The 26900-nt window shown below is 46.0% G+C and overlaps 1 protein-coding gene across 1 annotated transcript in view; it reads left to right on the plus strand.

Annotated features, from left to right (window-relative positions):
* The window catches only part of ap4b1 (adaptor related protein complex 4 subunit beta 1), a 51448-nt gene that overhangs the window by 7767 nt on the left and 16781 nt on the right, over positions 1 to 26900 (plus strand). Inside the window, exons 6-10 of the mRNA XM_065021019.1 lie at positions 4553 to 4838; positions 22450 to 22548; positions 25635 to 25746; positions 25826 to 25909; positions 26714 to 26817. Coding sequence (XP_064877091.1) covers positions 4553 to 4838; positions 22450 to 22548; positions 25635 to 25746; positions 25826 to 25909; positions 26714 to 26817 — 685 coding nt within the window. The remainder of the gene's footprint in view (positions 1 to 4552; positions 4839 to 22449; positions 22549 to 25634; positions 25747 to 25825; positions 25910 to 26713; positions 26818 to 26900) is intronic.

Raw genomic sequence — 26900 nt, forward strand, 5'->3', positions numbered from 1 at the left:
TGGTGGTCTGGAGCCGTGACACTGGGTTCCTCTACCTCCCCCTGGTGGTGGTCTGGAGCCGTGACATTGGGTACCTCTAACTCCCCCTGGTGGTGGTCTGGAGCCGTGACACTGGGTACCTCTAACTCCCCCTGGTGGTGGTCTGGAGCCGTGACACTGGGTACCTCTACCTCCCCCTGGTGGTGGTCTGGAGCCGTGACACTGGGTACCTCTAACTCCCCCTGGTGGTGGTCTGGAGCCGTGACACTGGGTACCTCTAACTCCCCCTGGTGGTGGTCTGGAGCCGTGACACTGGGTACCTCTAACTCCCCCTGGTGGTGGTCTGGAGCCGTGACACTGGGTACCTCTAACTCCCCCTGGTGGTGGTCTGGAGCCGTGACACTGGGTTCCTCTAACTCCCCCTGGTGGTGGTCTGGAGTAATGAAGCCTGGTTCCTCTAACTCCCCCTGGTGGTGGTCTGGAGTAATGAAGCTGTGACACTGGGTACCTCTACCTCCCCCTGGTGGTGGTCTGGAGCCGTGACACTGGGTTCCTCTAACTCCCCCTGGTGGTGGTCTGGAGTAATGAAGCCTGGTTCCTCTAACTCCCCCTGGTGGTGGTCTGGAGCCGTGACTCTGGGTACCTCTAACTCCCCCTGGTGGTGGTCTGGAGCTGTGACACTGGGTACCTCTACCTCCCCCTGGTGGTGGTCTGGAGTAATGAAGCTGTGACACTGGGTACCTCTAACTCCCCCTGGTGGTGGTCTGGAGTAATGAAGCTGTGACACTGGGTACCTCTAACTCCCCCTGGTGGTGGTCTGGAGCCGTGATGCTGGGTACCTCTACCTCCCCCTGGTGGTGGTCTGGAGTAATGAAGCTGTGACACTGGGTACCTCTAACTCCCCCTGGTGGTGGTCTGGAGTAATGAAGCTGTGACACTGGGTACCTCTACCTCCCCCTGGTGGTGGTCTGGAGCCGTGACACTGGGTTCCTCTAACTCCCCCTGGTGGTGGTCTGGAGTAATGAAGCCTGGTTCCTCTAACTCCCCCTGGTGGTGGTCTGGAGCCGTGACACTGGGTTCCTCTACCTCCCCCTGGTGGTGGTCTGGAGCCGTGACACTGGGTACCTCTAACTCCCCCTGGTGGTGGTCTGGAGCCGTGACACTGGGTATCTCTAACTCCCCCTGGTGGTGGTCTGGAGCCGTGACACTGGGTACCTCTAACTCCCCCTGGTGGTGGTCTGGAGCCGTGACACTGGGTACCTCTAACTCCCCCTGGTGGTGGTCTGGAGCCGTGACACTGGGTACCTCTAACTCCCCCTGGTGGTGGTCTGGAGTAATGAAGCCTGGTTCCTCTAACTCCCCCTGGTGGTGGTCTGGAGCCGTGACTCTGGGTACCTCTAACTCCCCCTGGTGGTGGTCTGGAGCCGTGACACTGGGTACCTCTAACTCCCCCTGGTGGTGGTCTGGAGTAATGAAGCCGTGACACTGGGTACCTCTAACTCCCCCTGGTGGTGGTCTGGAGCCGTGACACTGGGTACCTCTAAATACCCCTGGTGGTGGTCTGGAGTAATGAAGCCGTGACACTGGGTACCTCTACCTCCCCCTGGTGGTGGTCTGGAGTAATGGAGCTGTGACACTGGGTACCTCTAACTCCCCCTGGTGGTGGTCTGGAGCTGTGACACTGGGTACCTCTAACTCCCCCTGGTGGTGGTCTGGAGTAATGAAGCTGTGACACTGGGTACCTCTACCTCCCCCTGGTGGTGGTCTGGAGCCGTGACACTGGGTTCCTCTAACTCCCCCTGGTGGTGGTCTGGAGTAATGAAGCCTGGTTCCTCTAACTCCCCCTGGTGGTGGTCTGGAGCCGTGACACTGGGTTCCTCTACCTCCCCCTGGTGGTGGTCTGGAGCCGTGACACTGGGTACCTCTAACTCCCCCTGGTGGTGGTCTGGAGCCGTGACACTGGGTACCTCTAACTCCCCCTGGTGGTGGTCTGGAGTAATGAAGCCGTGACACTGGGTACCTCTAACTCCCCCTGGTGGTGGTCTGGAGCCGTGACACTGGGTACCTCTAACTACCCCTGGTGGTGGTCTGGAGTAATGAAGCCGTGACACTGGGTACCTCTACCTCCCCCTGGTGGTGGTCTGGAGTAATGGAGCCGTGACACTGGGTACTTCTAACTCCCCCTGGTGGTGGTCTGGAGTAATGAAGCCGTGACACTGGGTACCTCTACCTCCCCCTGGTGGTGGTCTGGAGCCGTGACACTGGGTACCTCTAACTCCCCCTGGTGGTGGTCTGGAGCCGTGACACTGGGTACCTCTAACTCCCCCTGGTGGTGGTCTGGAGCCGTGACACTGGGTACCTCTAACTCCCCCTGGTGGTGGTCTGGAGCCGTGACACTGGGTACCTCTAACTCCCCCTGGTGGTGGTCTGGAGCCGTGACACTGGGTTCCTCTAACTCCCCCTGGTGGTGGTCTGGAGTAATGAAGCCTGGTTCCTCTAACTCCCCCTGGTGGTGGTCTGGAGCCGTGACTCTGGGTACCTCTAACTCCCCCTGGTGGTGGTCTGGAGCCGTGACACTGGGTACCTCTACCTCCCCCTGGTGGTGGTCTGGAGTAATGGAGCTGTGACACTGGGTACCTCTAACTCCCCCTGGTGGTGGTCTGGAGCCGTGACACTGGGTTCCTCTACCTCCCCCTGGTGGTGGTCTGGAGCCGTGACACTGGGTACCTCTAACTCCCCCTGGTGGTGGTCTGGAGTAATGAAGCCGTGACACTGGGTACCTCTAACTCCCCCTGGTGGTGGTCTGGAGCCGTGACACTGGGTACCTCTAACTACCCCTGGTGGTGGTCTGGAGTAATGAAGCCGTGACACTGGGTACCTCTACCTCCCCCTGGTGGTGGTCTGGAGTAATGGAGCCGTGACACTGGGTACTTCTAACTCCCCCTGGTGGTGGTCTGGAGTAATGAAGCCGTGACACTGGGTACCTCTACCTCCCCCTGGTGGTGGTCTGGAGCCGTGACACTGGGTACCTCTAACTCCCCTGGTGGTGGTCTGGAGCCGTGACACTGGGTACCTCTAACTCCCCTGGTGGTGGTCTGGAGCCGTGACACTGGGTACCTCTAACTCCCCTGGTGGTGGTCTGGAGCCGTGACACTGGGTACCTCTAACTCCCCCTGGTGGTGGTCTGGAGCCGTGACACTGGGTACCTCTAACTCCCCCTGGTGGTGGTCTGGAGCCGTGACACTGGGTACCTCTAACTCCCCCTGGTGGTGGTCTGGAGCCGTGACACTGGGTACCTCTAACTCCCCCTGGTGGTGGTCTGGAGCCGTGACACTGGGTACCTCTAACTCCCCCTGGTGGTGGTCTGGAGTAATGACACTGGGTACCTCTAACTCCCCCTGGTGGTGGTCTGGAGTCGTGACTCTGGGTACCTCTAACTCCCCCTGGTGGTGGTCTGGAGTAATGGAGCCGTGACACTGGGTACCTCTAACTCCCCCTGGTGGTGGTCTGGAGTCGTGACACTGGGTACCTCTAACTCCCCCTGGTGGTGGTCTGGAGTCGTGACTCTGGGTTCCTCTATCTCCCCCTGGTGGTGGTCTGGAGTAATGGAGCCATGATGGCTTTATATGGGAAATGTTTACATTTACAAAGCAAGTCAAATGCATGATAAAAAAAGTGAAATAAACAATATAAAATTAACAGTAAACATTACTCACAAAAGTTCCAAAATATATGAAAATAAATAAATATGGGTTGTATTTACAATGGTGTTTGTTCTTCACTGGTTCTTCACCTTTTTCTTGTTTCTCTCTCTCTCTCTCTCTCTCTCTGTATCTCTCTCTCTCTGTCTCTCTCTCTCTCTCTCTCTCTCTCTCTCTCTCTCTCTCTGTATCTCTATCTCTCTCTGTCTGTATCTCTCTCTCTATCTCTCTCTCTCTCTCTCTCTCTCTCTCTCTGTCTCTGTCTCTCTCTCTGTCTCTCTCTGTCTGTATCTCTCTCTCTATCTCTCTCTCTCTCTCTCTCTCTCTCTCTCTCTGTCTCTCTATCTCTCTCTGTCTGTATCTCTCTCTCTGTCTCTCTATCTCTCTCTGTCTGTATCTCTCTCTCTGTCTCTCTCTCTCTCTCTCTGTCTCTCTCTCTCTGTCTCTCTCTCTCTCTCTGTCTCTCTCTCTGTCTCTGTCTCTCTCTCTGTATCTCTCTCTCTCTCTGTCTCTCTCTCTCTCTCTGTCTCTCTCTCTCTCTCTCTCTGTATCTCTCTCTCTGTGTCTCTCTCTCTGTATCTCTCTCTCTGTCTCTCTCTGTCTCTCTCTCTCTCTCTCTGTCTCTCTCTCTCTCTCTCTCTGTATCTCTCTCTCTGTCTCTCTCTCTCTCTCTCTGTCTCTCTCTCTGTATCTCTCTCTGTCTCTGTCTCTCTCTCTGTATCTCTCTCTCTCTCTCTCTCTCTGTCTCTCTCTCTCTCTCTGTATCTCTGTATCTCTCTCTCTGTATCTCTCTCTCTGTATCTCTCTCTCTGTATATCTCTCTCTCTCTCTCTCTCTCTCTGTCTCTGTGTCTCTCTCTCTGTGTGCTCCAGACTGAAGCTATGTGATGTGTGGGGCCAGTCTGAGGTGCTAGCGGTGCTCCAGCGGTATCGGCCTCGCAGCGAAGACGAGCTGTTCGACATACTATCTCTGTTAGACCCCGCCCTTCTCTCGCACCACACCCCCGTCATGGCCGCCACGCTCCGCCTCTTCCTGTCCCTGTGTTCCACGCTGCCTGCCGTGTGTATGTCGGCACTGGAGAGAGCACGGGGCCCCCTCCTGGCTGCCGCCGGCAGCACCTCCCGGGAACTACGCTATGCAGCGCTATGTCACATCCAGGTGTGTTTTCTGTCATATTCTATTATAGGTGGTGGGCCGTAGCAAGCTATCTTTCAGCTGTTCTAACATAATTGCAAAAGCGTTTTCTAATGATCAATTAGCATTTTAAAATGATAAACTTGGATTAGCTAACACAACGTGCCATTGGAACACAGGAGTGATGGTTGCTGATAATGGGCCTCTGTACTCCTATGTAGATATTCCATTGGAACACAGGAGTGATGGTTGCTGATAATGGGCCTCTGTACTCCTATGTAGATATTCCATTGGAACACAGGAGTGATGGTTGCTGATAATGGGCCTCTGTACTCCTATGTAGATATTCCATTGGAACACAGGAGTGATGGTTGCTGATAATGGGCCTCTGTACTCCTATGTAGATATTCCATTGGAACACAGGAGTGATGGTTGCTGATAATGGGCCTCTGTACTCCTATGTAGATATTCCATTGGAACACAGGAGTGATGGTTGCTGATAATGGGCCTCTGTACTCCTATGTAGATATTCCATTGGAACACAGGAGTGATGGTTGCTGATAATGGGCCTCTGTACTCCTATGTAGATATTCCATTGGAACACAGGAGTGATGGTTGCTGATAATGGGTCTCTGTACTCCTATGTAGATATTCCATTGGAACACAGGAGTGATGGTTGCTGATAATGGGCCTCTGTACGCCTATGTAGATATTCCATTGGAACACAGGAGTGATGGTTGCTGATAATGGGCCTCTGTACGCCTATGTAGATATTCCATTGGAACACAGGAGTGATGGTTGCTGATAATGGGCCTCTGTACACATATGTAGATATTCCATTAAAAATCTGCCGTTTCCAGCTACAACAGCCATTTACAACATTAAAAATGAGTACACTGTATTTCTGATCAATTTGATGTTATTTATTTTTTTTATTTTTTTATTTCACCTTTATTTAACCAGGTAGGCTAGTTGAGAACACCTTTATTTAACCAGGTAGGCCAGTTGAGAACACCTTTATTTAACCAGGTGGCCAGTTGAGAACACCTTTATTTAACCAGGTAGGCTAGTTGAGAACACCTTTATTTAACCAGGTGGCCAGTTGAGAACACCTTTATTTAACCAGGTAGGCCAGTTGAGAACACCTTTATTTAACCAGGTAGGCCAGTTGAGAACACCTTTATTTAACCAGGTAGGCTAGTTGAGAACACCTTTATTTAACCAGGTAGGCCAGTTGAGAACACCTTTATTTAACCAGGTAGGCTAGTTGAGAACACCTTTATTTAACCAGGTAGGCCAGTTGAGAACACCTTTATTTAACCAGGTAGGCTAGTTGAGAACACCTTTATTTAACCAGGTAGGCCAGTTGAGAACACCTTTATTTAACCAGGTAGGCTAGTTGAGAACACCTTTATTTAACCAGGTAGGCCAGTTGAGAACACCTTTATTTAACCAGGTAGGCTAGTTGAGAACACCTTTATTTAACCAGGTAGGCCAGTTGAGAACACCTTTATTTAACCAGGTAGGCTAGTTGAGAACACCTTTATTTAACCAGGTAGGCCAGTTGAGAACACCTTTATTTAACCAGGTAGGCTAGTTGAGATCACCTTTATTTAACCAGGTAGGCTAGTTGAGAACACCTTTATTTAACCAGGTAGGCTAGTTGAGAACACCTTTATTTAACCAGGTAGGGCTAGTTGAGAACACCTTTATTTAACCAGGTAGGCTAGTTGAGAACACCTTTATTTAACCAGGTAGGCTAGTTGAGAACACCTTTATTTAACCAGGTAGGCTAGTTGAGAACACCTTTATTTAACCAGGTAGGGCTAGTTGAGAACACCTTTATTTAACCAGGTAGGCCAGTTGAGAACACCTTTATTTAACCAGGTAGGCTAGTTGAGAACACCTTTATTTAACCAGGTAGGCCAGTTGAGAACACCTTTATTTAACCAGGTAGGCTAGTTGAGAACACCTTTATTTAACCAGGTAGGCCAGTTGAGAACACCTTTATTTAACCAGGTAGGCTAGTTGAGAACACCTTTATTTAACCAGGTAGGCCAGTTGAGAACACCTTTATTTAACCAGGTAGGCTAGTTGAGAACACCTTTATTTAACCAGGTAGGCCAGTTGAGAACACCTTTATTTAACCAGGTAGGCTAGTTGAGAACACCTTTATTTAACCAGGTAGGCCAGTTGAGAACACCTTTATTTAACCAGGTAGGCTAGTTGAGAACACCTTTATTTAACCAGGTAGGCCAGTTGAGAACACCTTTATTTAACCAGGTAGGCTAGTTGAGAACACCTTTATTTAACCAGGTAGGCCAGTTGAGAACACCTTTATTTAACCAGGTAGGCTAGTTGAGATCACCTTTATTTAACCAGGTAGGCTAGTTGAGAACACCTTTATTTAACCAGGTAGGCTAGTTGAGAACACCTTTATTTAACCAGGTAGGCTAGTTGAGAACACCTTTATTTAACCAGGTAGGCTAGTTGAGAACACCTTTATTTAACCAGGTAGGGCTAGTTGAGAACACCTTTATTTAACCAGGTAGGCCAGTTGAGAACACCTTTATTTAACCAGGTAGGCTAGTTGAGAACACCTTTATTTAACCAGGTAGGCCAGTTGAGAACACCTTTATTTAACCAGGTAGGCCAGTTGAGAACACCTTTATTTAACCAGGTAGGCCAGTTGAGAACACCTTTATTTAACCAGGTAGGCTAGTTGAGAACACCTTTATTTAACCAGGTAGGCTAGTTGAGAACACCTTTATTTAACCAGGTAGGCCAGTTGAGAACACCTTTATTTAACCAGGTAGGCTAGTTGAGAACACCTTTATTTAACCAGGTAGGCCAGTTGAGAACACCTTTATTTAACCAGGTAGGCTAGTTGAGAACACCTTTATTTAACCAGGTAGGCCAGTTGAGAACACCTTTATTTAACCAGGTAGGCTAGTTGAGAACACCTTTATTTAACCAGGTAGGCTAGTTGAGAACACCTTTATTTAACCAGGTAGGCCAGTTGAGAACACCTTTATTTAACCAGGTAGGCCAGTTGAGAACACCTTTATTTAACCAGGTAGGCTAGTTGAGAACACCTTTATTTAACCAGGTAGGCTAGTTGAGAACACCTTTATTTAACCAGGTAGGCTAGTTGAGAACACCTTTATTTAACCAGGTAGGCTAGTTGAGAACACCTTTATTTAACCAGGTAGGCTAGTTGAGAACACCTTTATTTAACCAGGTAGTCTAGTTGAGAACACCTTTATTTAACCAGGTAGGCTAGTTGAGAACACCTTTATTTAACCAGGTAGTCTAGTTGAGAACACCTTTATTTAACCAGGTAGGCTAGTTGAGAACACCTTTATTTAACCAGGTAGGCTAGTTGAGAACACCTTTATTTAACCAGGTAGGCTAGTTGAGAACACCTTTATTTAACCAGGTAGGCTAGTTGAGAACACCTTTAATTAACCAGGTAGGCTAGTTGAGAACACCTTTATTTAACCAGGTAGGCTAGTTGAGAACACCTTTATTTAACCAGGTAGGCTAGTTGAGAACACCTTTATTTAACCAGGTAGGCCAGTTGAGAACACCTTTATTTAACCAGGTAGGCCAGTTGAGAACACCTTTATTTAACCAGGTAGGCTAGTTGAGAACACCTTTATTTAACCAGGTAGGCTAGTTGAGAACACCTTTATTTAACCAGGTAGGCTAGTTGAGAACACCTTTATTTAACCAGGTAGGCTAGTTGAGAACACCTTTATTTAACCAGGTAGGCTAGTTGAGAACACCTTTATTTAACCAGGTAGGCTAGTTGAGAACACCTTTATTTAACCAGGTAGGCTAGTTGAGAACACCTTTATTTAACCAGGTAGGCCAGTTGAGAACACCTTTATTTAACCAGGTAGGCCAGTTGAGAACACCTTTATTTAACCAGGTAGGCTAGTTGAGAACAAGTTCTCATTTGCAACTGCGACCTGGCCAAGATAAAGCATAGCAGTGTGAACAGACAACACAGAGTTACACATGGAATAAACAATTAACAAGTCAATAACACAGTAGAAGAAAAGAGGGAGTCTATATACAATGTGTGCAAAAGGCATGAGGAGGTAGGCAATACATAGGCCATAGGAGTGAATAATTACAATTTAGCAGATTAACACTGGAGTGATAAATGATCAGATGGTCATGTACAGGTAGAGATATTGGTGCGCAAAAGAGCAGAAAAGTAAATAAATAAAAACAGTATGGGAATGAGGTAGGTAAAATTGGGTGGGCTGTTTACCGATAGACTATGTACAGCTGCAGCGATCGGTTAGCTGCTCAGATAGCAGATGTTTGAAGTTGGTGAGGGAGATAAAAGTCTCCAACTTCAGCGATTTTTGCAGTTCGTTCCAGTCACAGGCAGCAGAGTACTGGAACGAAAGGCGGCCAAATGAGGTGTTGGCTTTAGGGATGATCAGTGAGATACACCTGCTGGAGCGCGTGCTACGGGTGGGTGTTGCCATCGTGACCAGTGAACTGAGATAAGGCGGAGCTTTACCTAGCATGGACTTGTAGATGACCTGGAGCCAGTGGGTCTGGCGACGAATATGTAGCGAGGGCCAGCCGACTAGAGCATACAAGTCGCAGTGGTGGGTAGTATAAGGTGCAGTGGTGGGTAGTATAAGGGGCAGTGGTGGGTGGTATAAGGTGCAGTGGTGGGTGGTATATGGGGCAGTGGTGGGTGGTATATGGGGCAGTGGTGGGTAGTATATGGGGCAGTGGTGGGTAGTATATGGGGCAGTGGTGGGTAGTATAAGGGGCAGTGGTGGGTGGTATATGGGGCAGTGGTGGGTGGTATAAGGGGCAGTGGTGGGTGGTATATGGGGCAGTGGTGGGTAGTATAAGGGGCAGTGGTGGGTGGTATATGGGGCAGTGGTGGGTAGTATAAGGGGCAGTGGTGGGTAGTATATGGGGCAGTGGTGGGTAGTATAAGGGGCAGTGGTGGGTAGTATAAGGGGCAGTGGTGGGTGGTATAAGGGGCAGTGGTGGGTAGTATAAGGGGCAGTGGTGGGTGGTATATGGGGCAGTGGTGGGTGGTATAAGGGGCAGTGGTGGGTAGTATAAGGGGCAGTGGTGGGTGGTATATGGGGCAGTGGTGGGTGGTATATGGGGCAGTGGTGGGTGGTATATGGGGCAGTGGTGGGTAGTATATGGGGCAGTGGTGGGTGGTATATGGGGCAGTGGTGGGTGGTATAAGGGGCAGTGGTGGGTGGTATATGGGGCAGTGGTGGGTAGTATAAGGGGCAGTGGTGGGTAGTATATGGGGCAGTGGTGGGTAGTATAAGGGGCAGTGGTGGGTAGTATAAGGGGCAGTGGTGGGTAGTATAAGGGGCAGTGGTGGGTGGTATAAGGGGCAGTGGTGGGTAGTATAAGGGGCAGTGGTGGGTGGTATATGGGGCAGTGGTGGGTGGTATATGGGGCAGTGGTGGGTGGTATATGGGGCAGTGGTGGGTAGTATAAGGGGCAGTGGTGGGTGGTATATGGGGCAGTGGTGGGTAGTATATGGGGCAGTGGTGGGTAGTATAAGGGGCAGTGGTGGGTGGTATATGGGGCAGTGGTGGGTAGTATATGGGGCAGTGGTGGGTAGTATAAGGGGCAGTGGTGGGTAGTATAAGGGGCAGTGGTGGGTGGTATATGGGGCAGTGGTGGGTGGTATAAGGGGCAGTGGTGGGTGGTATATGGGGCAGTGGTGGGTAGTATATGGGGCAGTGGTGGGTAGTATAAGGGGCAGTGGTGGGTGGTATATGGGGCAGTGGTGGGTAGTATATGGGGCAGTGGTGGGTAGTATAAGGGGCAGTGGTGGGTGGTATAAGGGGCAGTGGTGGGTGGTATATGGGGCAGTGGTGGGTAGTATATGGGGCAGTGGTGGGTAGTATAAGGGGCAGTGGTGGGTGGTATATGGGGCAGTGGTGGGTAGTATATGGGGCAGTGGTGGGTGGTATATGGGGCAGTGGTGGGTGGTATATGGGGCAGTGGTGGGTGGTATATGGGGCAGTGGTGGGTGGTATAAGGGGCAGTGGTGGGTAGTATAAGGGGCAGTGGTGGGTAGTATATGGGGCAGTGGTGGGTAGTATAAGGGGCAGTGGTGGGTAGTATAAGGGGCAGTGGTGGGTAGTATAAGGGGCAGTGGTGGGTAGTATAAGGGGCAGTGGTGGGTGGTATATGGGGCAGTGGTGGGTAGTATATGGGGCAGTGGTGGGTAGTATAAGGGGCAGTGGTGGGTAGTATAAGGGGCAGTGGTGGGTAGTATAAGGGGCAGTGGTGGGTGGTATATGGGGCAGTGGTGGGTAGTATAAGGGGCAGTGGTGGGTGGTATATGGGGCAGTGGTGGGTAGTATATGGGGCAGTGGTGGGTAGTATAAGGGGCAGTGGTGGGTGGTATATGGGGCAGTGGTGGGTAGTATATGGGGCAGTGGTGGGTAGTATAAGGGGCAGTGGTGGGTGGTATATGGGGCAGTGGTGGGTAGTATAAGGGGCAGTGGTGGGTGGTATATGGGGCAGTGGTGGGTAGTATATGGGGCAGTGGTGGGTGGTATATGGGGCAGTGGTGGGTAGTATATGGGGCAGTGGTGGGTAGTATAAGGGGCAGTGGTGGGTGGTATAAGGGGCAGTGGTGGGTGGTATATGGGGCAGTGGTGGGTAGTATATGGGGCAGTGGTGGGTAGTATATGGGGCAGTGGTGGGTAGTATATGGGGCAGTGGTGGGTGGTATAAGGGGCAGTGGTGGGTGGTATATGGGGCAGTGGTGGGTGGTATATGGGGCAGTGGTGGGTGGTATAAGGGGCAGTGGTGGGTAGTATAAGGGGCAGTGGTGGGTAGTATATGGGGCAGTGGTGGGTAGTATAAGGGGCAGTGGTGGGTAGTATAAGGGGCAGTGGTGGGTAGTATAAGGGGCAGTGGTGGGTGGTATATGGGGCAGTGGTGGGTAGTATATGGGGCAGTGGTGGGTAGTATAAGGGGCAGTGGTGGGTGGTATATGGGGCAGTGGTGGGTAGTATATGGGGCAGTGGTGGGTAGTATAAGGGGCAGTGGTGGGTGGTATATGGGGCTTTGGTGACAAAACGGATGGCACAGTGATATTATTTTAATGGACAAATTGTTTTGCTTTTCTTTCAAAATCAAAGACATTTCTAAGTGACCACAAACTTTTGAACAGTAGTGTGTGTACATTTGAAGTCGGAAGTTTAGGTTGGAGTCATTAAAACTTGTTTTTCAACCACTCCACAAATGTCTTGTTAACAATCTATAGTTTTGGGAAGTCAGTTAGGACATCTACTTCGTGCATGACACAAGTCATTTTTCCAACAATTCTTTGCAGACCGATTATTTCACTTATAATTCACTGTGCCACAATTCCAGTGGGTTAGACGTTTACATACACTAAGTTGGCTGTGCCTTTAAACCGCTTGGAAAATTCCAGACAATGATGTCATGGCTTTAGAAGCTTCTGATAGGCTAATAACATAATTTGACTCAATTGGAGGTGTACCTGTGGATGTATTTCAAGGCCTACCTTCAAACTCAGTGCTTCTTGGCTTGACATCATGGGAAAATGAAATCAGAAATCAGCCAAGACCTCAGAAAAAAGCAAACTGTAAACCAATCAAAACTGGTTTTCTGCCAATCACATTATCCGTACCTAAGGTAGTCGACAGTTGGTGACAACTCGAGAGAGATCTCCGTCCGACAAACTGCTATCAGGTAAAGTATTTTTAATATATTTGTAACTTAACTATTTAGTTATAGAAATGTGAATCCATCAATGCTATAAAATGACTCCCAGCAACCTTAGTAATGTAGCTAGGAGGCTAGTTACAAGTCAATCTGTTGCTAGCTAGCAGGAGCAGATAGCTTCATCACTAGCTAGTATGTCATTCCTTGACAAGGAGCGTTTTAGCTATCAGTTTATTCCCAGTAACAATTGAAGACTACAAAAGTCTACAGGACAAGTTGTGTAAATCTGATACAGTCATCAAGGCAGGACCCACTAATATCATTCATACTGACTAACAGGAAATGCCACATTATCCATGTCTATAGGAATGGCACATTATCCCTGTCTGTAGGAGTGCTACATTATCCCTGTCTGTAGGAATGGCACATTATCCCTGTCTGTAGGAATGGCACATTATCCCTGTCTGTAGGAATGGCACATTATCCCTGTCTATGGGAATGCCACATTATCCCTGTCTATAGGAATGCCACATTATCCCTGTCTATGGGAATGCCACATTATCCCTGTCTGTAGGAATGTCACATTATCCCTTTCTAGGAATGCCACATTATCCATGTCTATAGGAATGCCACATTATCCCTGTCTGTAGGAATGCCACATTATCCCTGTCTATGGGAATGCCACATTATCCCTGTCTGTAGGAATGCCACATTATCCCTGTCTATAGGAATGGCACATTATCCCTGTCTATGGGAATGCCACATTATCCCTGTCTAGGAATGCCACATTATCCCTGTCTATAGGAATGCCACATTATCCCTGTCTATAGGAATGCCACATTATCCCTTTCTAGGAATGCCACATTTTCCATGTCTATAGGAATGCCACATTATCCCTGTCTATAGGAATGCCACATTATCCCTGTCTATAGGAATTCCACATTATCCCTGCCTATAGGAATGCTACATTATCCCTGTCTATGGGAATGCCACATTATCCCTGTCTGTAGGAATGCCACATTATCCCTGTCTATAGGAATGCCACAGTATCCCTGTCTGTAGGAATGCCACATTATCCCTGTCTGTAGGAATGCTACATTATCCCTGTCTATAGGAATGCCACATTATCCCTGTCTATAGGAATGCCACAGTATCCCTGTCTGTAGGAATGCCACATTATCCCTGTCTGTAGGAATGCCACATTATCCCTGTCTATAGGAATGCCACAGTATCCCTGTCTGTAGGAATGCCACATTATCCCTGTCTGTAGGAGTGCTACATTATCCCTGTCGGTAGGAGTGCTACATTATCCCTGTCTATAGGAGTGCTACATTATCCCTGTCTATGGGAATGCCACATTATCCCTTTCTAGGAATGCCACATTTTCCATGTCTATAGGAGTGCTACATTATCCCTGTCTATGGGAATGCCACATTATCCCTGTCTACAGGAATGCCACATTATCCCTGTCTGTAGGAATGCCACATTATCCCTGTCTATAGGAGTGCCACAGTATCCCTGTCTGTAGGAGTGCTACATTATCCCTGTCTATGGGAATGCCACAGTATCCCTGTCTGTAGGAGTGCTACATTATCCCTGTCTATGGGAATGCCACAGTATCCCTGTCTGTAGGAGTGCTACATTATCCCTGTCTATGGGAATGCTACATTATCCCTGTCTGTAGGAGTGCTACATTATCCATGTCTGTAGGAGTGCTACATTATCCCTGTCTATAGGAATTCCACATTATCCCTGTCTATGGGAATGCTACATTATCCCTGTCTATGGGAATGCCACAGTATCCCTGTCTATAGGAGTGCTACATTATCCCTGTCTATAGGAATGATACATTATCCCTGTCTATAGGAATGCTACATTATCCATGTCTATAGGAGTGCTACATTATCCCTGTCTATAGGAGTGCTACATTATCCATGTCTATAGGAGTGCTACATTATCCCTGTCTGTAGGAGTTCTACATGATCCCTGTCTATAGGAGTGCTACATTATCCCTGTCTATAGGAGTGCTACATTATCCCTGTCTATAGGAGTGCTACATTATCCCTGTCTATAGGCGTGCTACATTATCCCTGTCTATAGGAATGCTACATTATCCCTGTCTGTAGGAGTTCTACATGATCCCTGTCTATGGGAATGCTACATTATCCCTGTCTATGGGAATGCCACAGTATCCCTGTCTATAGGAGTGCTACATTATCCCTGTCTATAGGAATGCCACATTATCCCTGTCTATAGGAATGCTACATTATCCCTGTCTGTAGGAGTTCTACATGATCCCTGTCTATAGGAATGCTACATTATCCCTGTCTGTAGGAGTTCTACATGATCCCTGTCTATAGGAGTGCTACATTATCCCTGTCTGTAGATGGATTACGGTGAAGGCAGAGCGCCTCAGACTGTCAGGATGTTCACAAACTACATTCCTTTGCTGTGATTTATTTAATTAATTATTGTCTCTGATCTATTCAGCTCTCCTGTGTCCCGCTCAAAGAGATCAACCAAGTGCTCTTCACCAATCATAGGCTGATTCACCCGCTGTGAGGACAACCATCCTACTGCAGTGTGAACTAGCCCTGCCGTCACTACTTAGACATTGAGACCACATATGCATTTGCCTGTTTTGTCTTTTGTGGGGTTTGTCTTATACGGTCTAAATTTACATTTTCATTTTAGTCACTTAGCAGCTCTTATCCACAGCGACTTGCTGGAGCAATTAGTTTTTTTTTCACCTAGTTACCTCGGGGATTCGAACCAGTGACCTTTCGTTTACTGGCCCAATATTCTTAACTACCTGCTGCGCTGTTTCCACAGTCGGGTGTGTTTTACAGTCGAAGAACACCGTCTGCACATGCTTGTTAGAGCATCTTGAAGACTCAATACTTGTTGTGCCATGCAGTGGTGGGAACTCTGTTGTCCCCATCAGGAGCCATAGATAAGAGTTCCTGTCTCTGGACCACACATTCTGCTAAGGCCCTCGTCTCTCTCTGCATCGGTGGGAACTCTGTTGTCCCCATCAGGAGCCATAGATAAGACTTCCTGTCTCTGGACCACACATTCTGCTAAGGCCCTCGTCTCTCTCTACATCGGTGGGAACTCTGTTGTCCCCATCAGGAGCCATAGATAAGAGTTCCTGTCTCTGGACCACACATTCTGCTAAGGCCCTCGTCTCTCTCTACATCGGTGGGAACTCTGTTGTCCCCATCAGGAGCCATAGATAAGAGTTCCTGTCTCTGGACCACACATTCTGCTAAGGCCCTCGTCTCTCTCTGCATCGGTGGGAACTCTGTTGTTCCCATCAGGAGCCATAGATAAGACTTCCTGTCTCTGGACCACACAAGCTTTGGATTGCATTCTGCTAAGGCCCTCGTCTCTCTCTGCAGTGGTGAGCTGAATTGGTGACCAGGGTGGAATCCTTTCCATACGCCTGTGGGGCCTGGGTACACAGAGAGAAGCATGTGGGGCCAGGGTACACAGAGAGAAGCATGTGGGGCCTGGGTACACAGAGAGAAGCATGTGTGGCCTGGGTACACAGAGAGAAGCATGTGTGGCCTGGGTACACAGAGAGAAGCATGTGTGGCCTGGGTACACAGAGAGAAGCATGTGGGGCCTGGGTACACAGAGAGAAGCAGTACCCCATAATGACATCCCAATACCCCATAATGACATCACAGTACCCCATAATGACATCACAGTACCCCATAATGACATCCCAATACCCCATAATGACATCCCAATACCCCATAATGACATCCCAATACCCCATAATGACATCCCAGTACCCCATAATGACATCCCAATACCCCATAATGACATCACAGTACCCCATAATGACATCACAGTACCCCATAATGACATCCCAATACCCCATAATGACATCACAATACCCCATAATGACATCACAATACCCCATAATGACATCACAATACCCCATAATGACATCCCAATACCCCATAATGACATCACAGTACCCCATAATGACATCCCAATACCCCATAATGACATCACAGTACCCCATAATGACATCCCAATACCCCATAATGACATCACAGTACCCCATAATGACATCCCAGTACCCCATAATGACATCCCAATACCCCATAATGACATCACAGTACCCCATAATGACATCCCAATACCCCATAATGACATCCCAATACCCCATAATGACATCCCAATACCCCATAATGACATCCCAATACCCCATAATGACATCACAGTACCCCATAATGACATCCCAGTACCCCATAATGACATCACAGTACCCCATAATGACATCACAATACCCCATAATGACATCCCAATACCCCATAATGACATCCCAATACCCCATAATGACATCCCAATACCCCATAATGACATCCCAATACCCCATAATGACATCTCAATACCCCATAACGACATCCCAATACCCCATAACGAAGGTGAACCTTCTCCCCCAGTCTGAGGTCCTGCGTTGTCTTGGCTGTGTGCTTAGGGTCGTTGTCCTGTTGGAAGGTGAACCTTCTCCCCAGTCTGAGGTCCTGATTCTGAAGCAAGTTTTCATCAAGGATCTCTCTGTTCTTTGCTCCGTTTATCTTTTCCTTGATTCTGACTAGTCTTCCAGTCCGATGAAAAACATCCCCACAGCATGATGCTGCCACCACCGAGCTTCACCGTAGGGATGGTGCCAGGTTTCTTCCAGACGTGACGCTTGGCTTTCAGGCCAAAAAGTTCAATCTTGGTTTCATCAGAACAGGGAATATTCTTTCTCATGGTCTTGAGTCTTTAGGTGCCTTTTGACAAATTGCAAGTGGGTTGTTATGTGCCTTTTACTGAGGAGTGGCTTCCATCTGGCCACTCTACCATGAAGGCCTGATTGGTGAAGTGCTGCAGAGATGATTGTCCTTATGGAAGGTTCTCCCATCTCCACAGAAGACCTCTGGAGCTCTGTCAGAGAGACCATCAGGTTCTTGTTCACCTCCTTGTCCAAGGCCCTTCTCCCCTGATTGCTCAGTTTGGCCGAGCGGCCAGCTCTAGGAAGAGTCTTGGTGGTTCCAAACTTCTTCCATTTAAGAATGATGGAGGTCACTGTGTTCTTGGGGACCTTCAATGCTGCAGAAATGTTTTGGTACCCTTCCCCAGATCTGTGCCTCAACACAATCCTGTCTCGGAGCTCTACGGACAATTCCTTCGACCTCATGGCTTGGTTTTTGCTCTGAAATGCACTGTCAACTGTGGGACCTTCTATAAACAGGTGTGTGCCTTTCCAAATCATGTCCAATCAATTTAATTTACCAAGTGGACTCCAATCAAGTTGTAGAGACATTTCAAGGATGATCAATGGAAACAGGATGCACCTGAGCTCAATATTGTTTCTCATAGCAAAGGGTCTGAATACTTATGTAAATAAGGTTTTTCTGTTTTTATTTTTTATAAATTTGCAAATGTTTATAAAACCCTGTTTTCACTTTGTTATTATGTGATTGATGAGGGAAACAATTAATTCCAGCCATTTTAGAATAAGACTGTAACATAAACAAAATGTTGAGAAAGGGAAAGGGTCTGAATACTTTCTGAATGCGCTGTACATTGGTTTGTAGGTACTTCAAATACCTTTGCTATTTGTCTCTGTACTCAATAAATGGTAAAATGGTAAAACACCATTTGTGGTGGTGTGCTTTGTTTCTAATGTATATGCATGAAACCTGATAAAACATCATGAAACATGTCACACACAAGATTTTGGCACCGTCAACTTTTAGAAGGTTAGTAGGATTTGTTTTTCTTCTAGACTCCTACAGGCTCTTTATCATTCTCTATACCTTATAGTCCAATACATTATACATGACCACTATGCTATTGGTTTATCATTCTCTATACCTTATAGTCCAATACATTATACATGACCACTATGCTATTGGTTTATCATTCTCTATACCTTATAGTCCAATACATTATACATGACCACTATGCTATTGGTTTATCATTCTCTATACCTTATAGTCCAATACATTATACATGACCACTATGCTATTGGTTTATCATTCTCTATACCTTATAGTCCAATACATTATACATGACCACTATGCTATTGGTCAGCTGCTATTGGAGAACTCTTCTGGTTTAGAAATCAAACTCTCTGGTTTTCTTATTGCAGAGCACATTGTATAACTGTTTTTAGAGAAGATTGTACTTCGAGGTATGCCATATGTGTCGGCTAATATGCAGCTGTCGTTTTTTAAACCTCCATTCTAACATACACAGATTTCTATCTATTTCTATATAAAATATAAAGGCAACATGTAAAGTGTTTCATGAACTGAAAAAAAGATCCCAGAAATGTTCCATATGCACAAACAGATCCACTACATGACCAACAGGATGTGGACACCTGCTCATGGTACATCTCATAACAACATCATGGGCATTAATATGGAGTTGCCCCCCCCCCTTTGCTACTATAACAGCCTCCACTCTTCTGGGAAGGCATTAATATGGAGTTGGTCCCCCCTTTGCTGCTATAACAGCCTCCACTCTTCTGGGAAGGCTTTAATATGGAGTTGGTCCCCCCTTTGCTGCTATAACAACCTCCCTCCACTCTTCTGGGAAGGCATTAATATAGAGTTGGTCCCCCCCTTTGCTGCTATAACAGCCTCCACTCTTCTGGGAAGGCATTAATATGGAGTTGGTCCCCCCCTTTGCTGCTATAACAGCCTCCACTCTTCTGGGAAGGCATTAATATGGAGTTGGTCCCCCCTTTGCTGATATAACAGCCTCCACTTTTCAGGGAAGGCATTAATATGGAGTTGGTCCCCCCTTTGCTGCTATAACAGCCTCCACTCTTCTGGGAAGGCATTAATATGGAGTTGGTCCCCCCCTTTGCTGCTATAACAGCCTCCACTCTTCTGGGAAGGCATTAATATGGAGTTGGTCCCCCCTTTGCTGATATAACAGCCTCCACTTTTCAGGGAAGGCATTAATATGGAGTTGGTCCCCCCTTTGCTGCTATAACAGCCTCCACTCTTCTGGGAAGGCTTTCCACTAGATGTAGGAACATTGCTGCTATAACAGCAACGACTCTTCTGGGAAGGCTTTCCACTAGATGTTGGGACATTGCTGCTATAACAGCCTCCACTCTTCTGGGAAGGCTTTCCACTAGATGTTGGAACATTGCTGCTATAACAGCCTCCACTCTTCTGGTAATGCTTTCCACTAGATATTGGAACATTACTGCTATAACAGCCTCCACTCTTCTGGTAATGCTTTCCACTAGATATTGGAACATTACTGCTATAACAGCCTCCACTCTTCTGGGAAGGCTTTCCACTAGATATTGGAACATTGCTGCTATAACAGCCTCCACTCTTCTGGTAATGCTTTCCACTAGATATTGGAACATTGCTGCTATAACAGCCTCCACTCTTCTGGGAAGGCTTTCCACTAGATGTTGGAACATTGCTGTAGGGACTTGCTTCCATTCAGCCACAAGTTAGTGAGGTCAGGCACTGATGTTTTGCGATTAGTTTTGCGTAATATAATCAGTGTGTGTAATGTTTATACTCAGTGTGTGTAATGTTTATACTCAGTGTGTGTAATGTTTATACTCAGTGTGTGTAATGTTTATACTCAGTGTGTGTAATGTTTATACTCAGTGTGTGTAATGTTTATACTCAGTGTGTGTAATGTTTATAATCAGTGTGTGTAATGTTTATACTCAGTGTGTGTAATGTTTATACTCAGTGTGTGTAATGTTTATACTCAGTGTGTGTAATGTTTATACTCAGTGTGTGTAATGTTTATACTCAGTGTGTGTAATGTTTATACTCAGTGTGTGTAATGTTTATAATCAGTGTGTGTAATGTTTATACTCAGTGTGTGTAATGTTTATACTCAGTGTGTGTAATGTTTATACTCAGTGTGTGTAATGTTTATACTCAGTGTGTGTAATGTTTATACTCAGTGTGTGTAATGTTTATATTCAGTGTGTGTAATGTTTATAATCAGTGTGTGTAATGTTTATACTCAGTGTGTGTAATGTTTATACTCAGTGTGTGTAATGTTTATACTCAGTGTGTGTAATGTTTATACTCAGTGTGTGTAATGTTTATAATCAGTGTGTGTAATGTTTATACTCAGTGTGTGTAATGTTTATACTCAGTGTGTGTAATGTTTATAATCAGTGTGTGTAATGTTTATACTCAGTGTGTGTAATGTTTATACTCAGTGTGTGTAATGTTTATAATCAGTGTGTGTAATGTTTATAATCAGTGTGTGTAATGTTTATAATCAGTGTGTGTAATGTTTATACTCAGTGTGTGTAATGTTTATAATCAGTGTGTGTAATGTTTATAATCAGTGTGTGTAATGTTTATAATCAGTGTGTGTAATGTTTATAATCAGTGTGTGTAATGTTTATACTCAGTGTGTGTAATGTTTATAATCAGTGTGTGTAATGTTTATAATCAGTGTGTGTAATGTTTATAATCAGTGTGTGTAATGTTTATACTCAGTGTGTGTAATGTTTATAATCAGTGTGTGTAATGTTTATACTCAGTGTGTGTAATGTTTATAATCAGTGTGTGTAATGTTTATAATCAGTGTGTGTAATGTTTATAATCAGTGTGTGTAATGTTTATACTCAGTGTGTGTAATGTTTGTAATCAGTGTGTGTAATGTTTATAATCAGTGTGTGTAATGTTTATACTCAGTGTGTGTAATGTTTATAATCAGTGTGTGTAATGTTTATACTCAGTGTGTGTAATGTTTATAATCAGTGTGTGTAATGTTTATAATCAGTGTGTGTAATGTTTATACTCAGTGTGTGTAATGTTTATAATCAGTGTGTGTAATGTTTATAATCAGTGTGTGTAATGTTTATAATCAGTGTGTGTAATGTTTATACTCAGTGTGTGTAATGTTTATACTCAGTGTGTGTAATGTTTATACTCAGTGTGTGTAATGTTTATAATCAGTGTGTGTAATGTTTATAATCAGTGTGTGTAATGTTTATAATCAGTGTGTGTAATGTTTATAATCAGTGTGTGTAATGTTTATAATCAGTGTGTGTAATGTTTATAATCAGTGTGTGTAATGTTTATACTCAGTGTGTGTAATGTTTATACTCAGTGTGTGTAATGTTTATACTCAGTGTGTGTAATGTTTATAATCAGTGTGTGTAATGTTTATAATCAGTGTGTGTAATGTTTATACTCAGTGTGTGTAATGTTTATAATCAGTGTGTGTAATGTTTATAATCAGTGTGTGTAATGTTTGTAATCAGTGTGTGTAATGTTTATAATCAGTGTGTGTAATGTTTATAATCAGTGTGTGTAATGTTTGTAATCAGTGTGTGTAATGTTTGTAATCAGTGTGTGTAATGTTTATAATCAGTGTGTGTAATGTTTATAATCAGTGTGTGTAATGTTTATAATCAGTGTGTGTAATGTTTATACTCAGTGTGTGTAATGTTTGTAATCAGTGTGTGTAATGTTTGTAATCAGTGTGTGTAATGTTTATACTCAGTGTGTGTAATGTTTATAATCAGTGTGTGTAATGTTTATACTCAGTGTGTGTAATGTTTGTAATCAGTGTGTGTAATGTTTATAATCAGTGTGTGTAATGTTTATAATCAGTGTGTGTAATGTTTGTAATCAGTGTGTGTAATGTTTGTAATCAGTGTGTGTAATGTTTATAATCAGTGTGTGTAATGTTTATAATCAGTGTGTGTAATGTTTGTAATCAGTGTGTGTAATGTTTATACTCAGTGTGTGTAATGTTTATAATCAGTGTGTGTAATGTTTGTAATCAGTGTGTGTAATGTTTATAATCAGTGTGTGTAATGTTTATAATCAGTGTGTGTAATGTTTATACTCAGTGTGTGTAATGTTTATAATCAGTGTGTGTAATGTTTGTGTTCCAGCTGCTGCTCCGTTCTGAGCCTGGTCTGATGGGGGAACACTACAAGCGCTTCTTCTGCGGCTATGCTGAACCACCTTACATCAAACAGAACAAGATGCAGGTAGGGCCCTGCTGAACCACCTTACATCAAACAGAACCAGATGCAGGTAGGGCCCTGCTGAACCACCTTACATCAAACAGAACAAGATGCAGGTAGGGCCCTGCTGAACCACCTTACATCAAACAGAACCAGATGCAGGTAGGGCACTGCTGAACCACCTTACAGCAAACAGAACCAGATGCAGGTAGGGCCCTGCTGAACCACCTTACATCAAACAGAACAAGATGCAGGTAGGGCCCTGCTGAACCACCTTACATCAAACAGAACCAGATGCAGGTAGGGCCCTGCTGAACCACCTTACATCAAACAGAACCAGATGCAGGTAGGGCCCTGCTGAACCACCTTACATCAAACAGAACCAGATGCAGGTAGGGCCCTGCTGAACCACCTTACAGCAAACAGAACCAGATGCAGGTAGGGCCCTGCTGAACCACCTTACATCAAACAGAACCAGATGCAGGTAGGGCCCTGCTGAACCATCTTACATCAAACAGAACCAGATGCAGGTAGGGCCCTGCTGAACCATCTTACATCAAACAGAACCAGATGCAGGTAGGGCCCTGCTGAACCATCTTACATCAAACAGAACCAGATGCAGGTAGGGCCCTGCTGAACCATCTTACATCAAACAGAACCAGATGCAGGTAGGGCCCTGCTGAACCACCTTACATCAAACAGAACCAGATGCAGGTAGTGCCCTGCTGAACCACCTTACATCAAACAGAACCAGATGCAGGTAGGGCCCTGCTGAACCACCTTACATCAAACAGAACCAGATGCAGGTAGGGCACTGCTGAACCACCTTACATCAAACAGAACCAGATGCAGGTAGGGCCCTGCTGAACCACCTTACAGCAAACAGAACAAGATGCAGGTAGGGCCCTGCTGAACCACCTTACATCAAACAGAACAAGATGCAGGTAGGGCCCTGCTGAACCACCTTACATCAAACAGAACAAGATGCAGGTAGGGCCCTGCTGAACCACCTTACATCAAACAGAACCAGATGCAGGTAGGGCCCTGCTGAACCACCTTACATCAAACAGAACCAGATGCAGGTAGGGCCCTGCTGAACCACCTTACATCAAACAGAACCAGATGCAGGTAGGGCCCTGCTGAACCACCTTACATCAAACAGAACCAGATGCAGGTAGGGCCCTGCTGAACCACCTTACATCAAACAGAACCAGATGCAGGTAGGGCACTGCTGAACCACCTTACATCAAACAGAACCAGATGCAGGTAGGGCCCTGCTGAACCACCTTACAGCAAACAGAACAAGATGCAGGTAGGGCCCTGCTGAACCACCTTACATCAAACAGAACAAGATGCAGGTAGGGCCCTGCTGAACCACCTTACATCAAACAGAACAAGATGCAGGTAGGGCCCTGCTGAACCACCTTACATCAAACAGAACCAGATGCAGGTAGGGCCCTGCTGAACCACCTTACATCAAACAGAACCAGATGCAGGTAGGGCCCTGCTGAACCACCTTACATCAAACAGAACCAGATGCAGGTAGGGTCCCTGCTGAACCACCTTACATCAAACAGAACCAGATGCAGGTAGGGCCCTGCTGAACCACCTTACATCAAACAGAACCAGATGCAGGTAGGGCCCTGCTGAACCACCTTACAGCAAACAGAACCAGATGCAGGTAGGGCCCTGTTGAACCACCTTACATCAAACAGAACCAGATGCAGGTAGGGCCCTGCTGAACCACCTTACATCAAACAGAACAAGATGCAGGTAGGGCCCTGCTGAACCACCTTACATCAAACAGAACCAGATGCAGGTAGGGCCCTGCTGAACCACCTTACATCAAACAGAACCAGATGCAGGTAGGGCCCTGCTGAACCACCTTACATCAAACAGAACCAGATGCAGGTAGGGCCCTGCTGAACCACCTTACATCAAACAGAACCAGATGCAGGTAGGGCCCTGCTGAACCACCTTACATCAAACAGAACCAGATGCAGGTAGGGCCCTGCTGAACCACCTTACATCAAACAGAACCAGATGCAGGTAGGGCCCTGCTGAACCACCTTACATCAAACAGAACCAGATGCAGGTAGGGCCCTGCTGAACCACCTTACATCAAACAGAACAAGATGCAGGTAGGGCCCTGCTGAACCACCTTACATCAAACAGAACCAGATGCAGGTAGGGCCCTGCTGAACCACCTTACATCAAACAGAACCAGATGCAGGTAGGGCCCTGCTGAACCACCTTACATCAAACAGAACCAGATGCAGGTAGGGCCCTGCTGAACCACCTTACATCAAACAGAACCAGATGCAGGTAGGGCCCTGCTGAACCACCTTACATCAAACAGTTTAATTGGTTAATCAATAAGGGAGTGAATGATGAGATTAATTGGTTAATCAATAAGGGAGTGAATAATGAGATTAATTGGTTAATCAATAAGGGAGTGAATGATGAGATTAATTGAATAATCAATAAGGGAGTGAATGATGAGATTAATTGAATAATCAATAAGGGAGTGAATAATTGATTAATTGATTATTTGGTTGTTTTTCTAAACAGTTGAATGTACTGATTGGATCTGGATAAGAGCAGCTGATGAATGTAAATGTAGCTATTTAGGTGCTGGTTGAATGAATGAATGATGAGGTAACTGTGTCTATGGGGATTAATTGATTGATTGATTGTCAGGTGTTGGTTGAGTTGGTGAATGATGAGGTAACTGTGTCTATGGGGATTAATTGATTGATTGATTGTCAGGTACTGGTTGAGTTGGTGAATGATGAGGTAACTGTGTCTATGGAGATTAATTGATTGATTGATTGTCAGGTACTGGTTGAATTAATGAATGATGAGGTAACTGTGTCTATGGGGATTAATTGATTGATTGATTGTCAGGTACTGGTTGAATTAATGAATGATGAGGTAACTGTGTCTATGGGGATTAATTGATTGATTGATTCTCAGGTGCTGGTTGAGTTGGTGAATGATGAGGTAACTGTCTATGGGGATTAATTGATTGATTGATTGTCAGGTGCTGGTTGAGTTGGTGAATGATGAGGTAACTGTCTATGGGGATTAATTGATTGATTGATTGTCAGGTGCTGGTTGAGTTGGTGAATGACGACAACGTGGCAATGGTTCTGGACGAGCTGAGAGGATACTGTACTGACGTCAACACTGAGACCTCACAGACTGCTATCAACGCTATAGGTACACACGCAGACCACGGGAGGATGGTGACACCTTAATTGGGGAGGACGGGCTCATTGTAATGGCTGTCTCTCTGCAGGTAGTATAGGGAGGAGCTACACTGACAGGTGTCTGGCCATCCTCACGGGACTACTGGGGCTGAAGCAAGAACACATCACCTCTGGTACACACTCACACACACACACTATACACACACACACACACACACTATACACACACACACTATACACACACACACACACACACACTATACACACACACACACTATACACACACACACACTATACACACACACACACACTATACACACACACTATACACACACACACACACTATACACACACACACACACACACACTATACACACACACACTATACACACACACACACACACACACACACACTATACACACACACACACACACACTATACACACACACACACACACTATACACACACTATACACACACACACACACTATACACACACACACACACTATACAAACACACACACACACACACACTATACAAACACACACACACACACACTATACAAACACACACTCACACACACACACTATACAAACACACTCACACACACACACTATACAAACACACACACACACACACACACTCTACAAACACACACACACACACTCTACACACACACACACACACACACACACACACACACACACTATACACACACACATACACTATACACACACACACACACACACACACACACACACACACTATACAAACACACACACACTATACAAACACACACACACATTTACACAAGCCACAAAGGAACTGTTCTGTACATTAATTTACTTTGAAAGGTGTCACATGATCCCATAAGGGATGGCATCTCAAAGGACACAAAAATAACATGTAATTCAGCCATTAATTCATCCATTAATTCATCCATCCTTTAACTCATCCATGAATGAATTCTCTCCAGCCGTGCTCCAGACTCTGAGGGACTTAGTGTGGGTGTGTCCTCAGTGTGGAGACGCAGTGTGTTCAGCTCTGGAAGGATGGGATGACAATGTACAGGACAGTCAGGTAGGTGTCTGTCTGTCTGTCTGTCTTGTCTGTCTGTCTGTCTGTCTGTCTGTCTGTCTGTCTGTCTGTCTGTCTGTCTGTCT

Source organism: Oncorhynchus nerka, linkage group LG7 (genome assembly GCF_034236695.1).
Source record: "Oncorhynchus nerka isolate Pitt River linkage group LG7, Oner_Uvic_2.0, whole genome shotgun sequence".
Classification (NCBI taxonomy): domain Eukaryota; kingdom Metazoa; phylum Chordata; class Actinopteri; order Salmoniformes; family Salmonidae; genus Oncorhynchus; species Oncorhynchus nerka.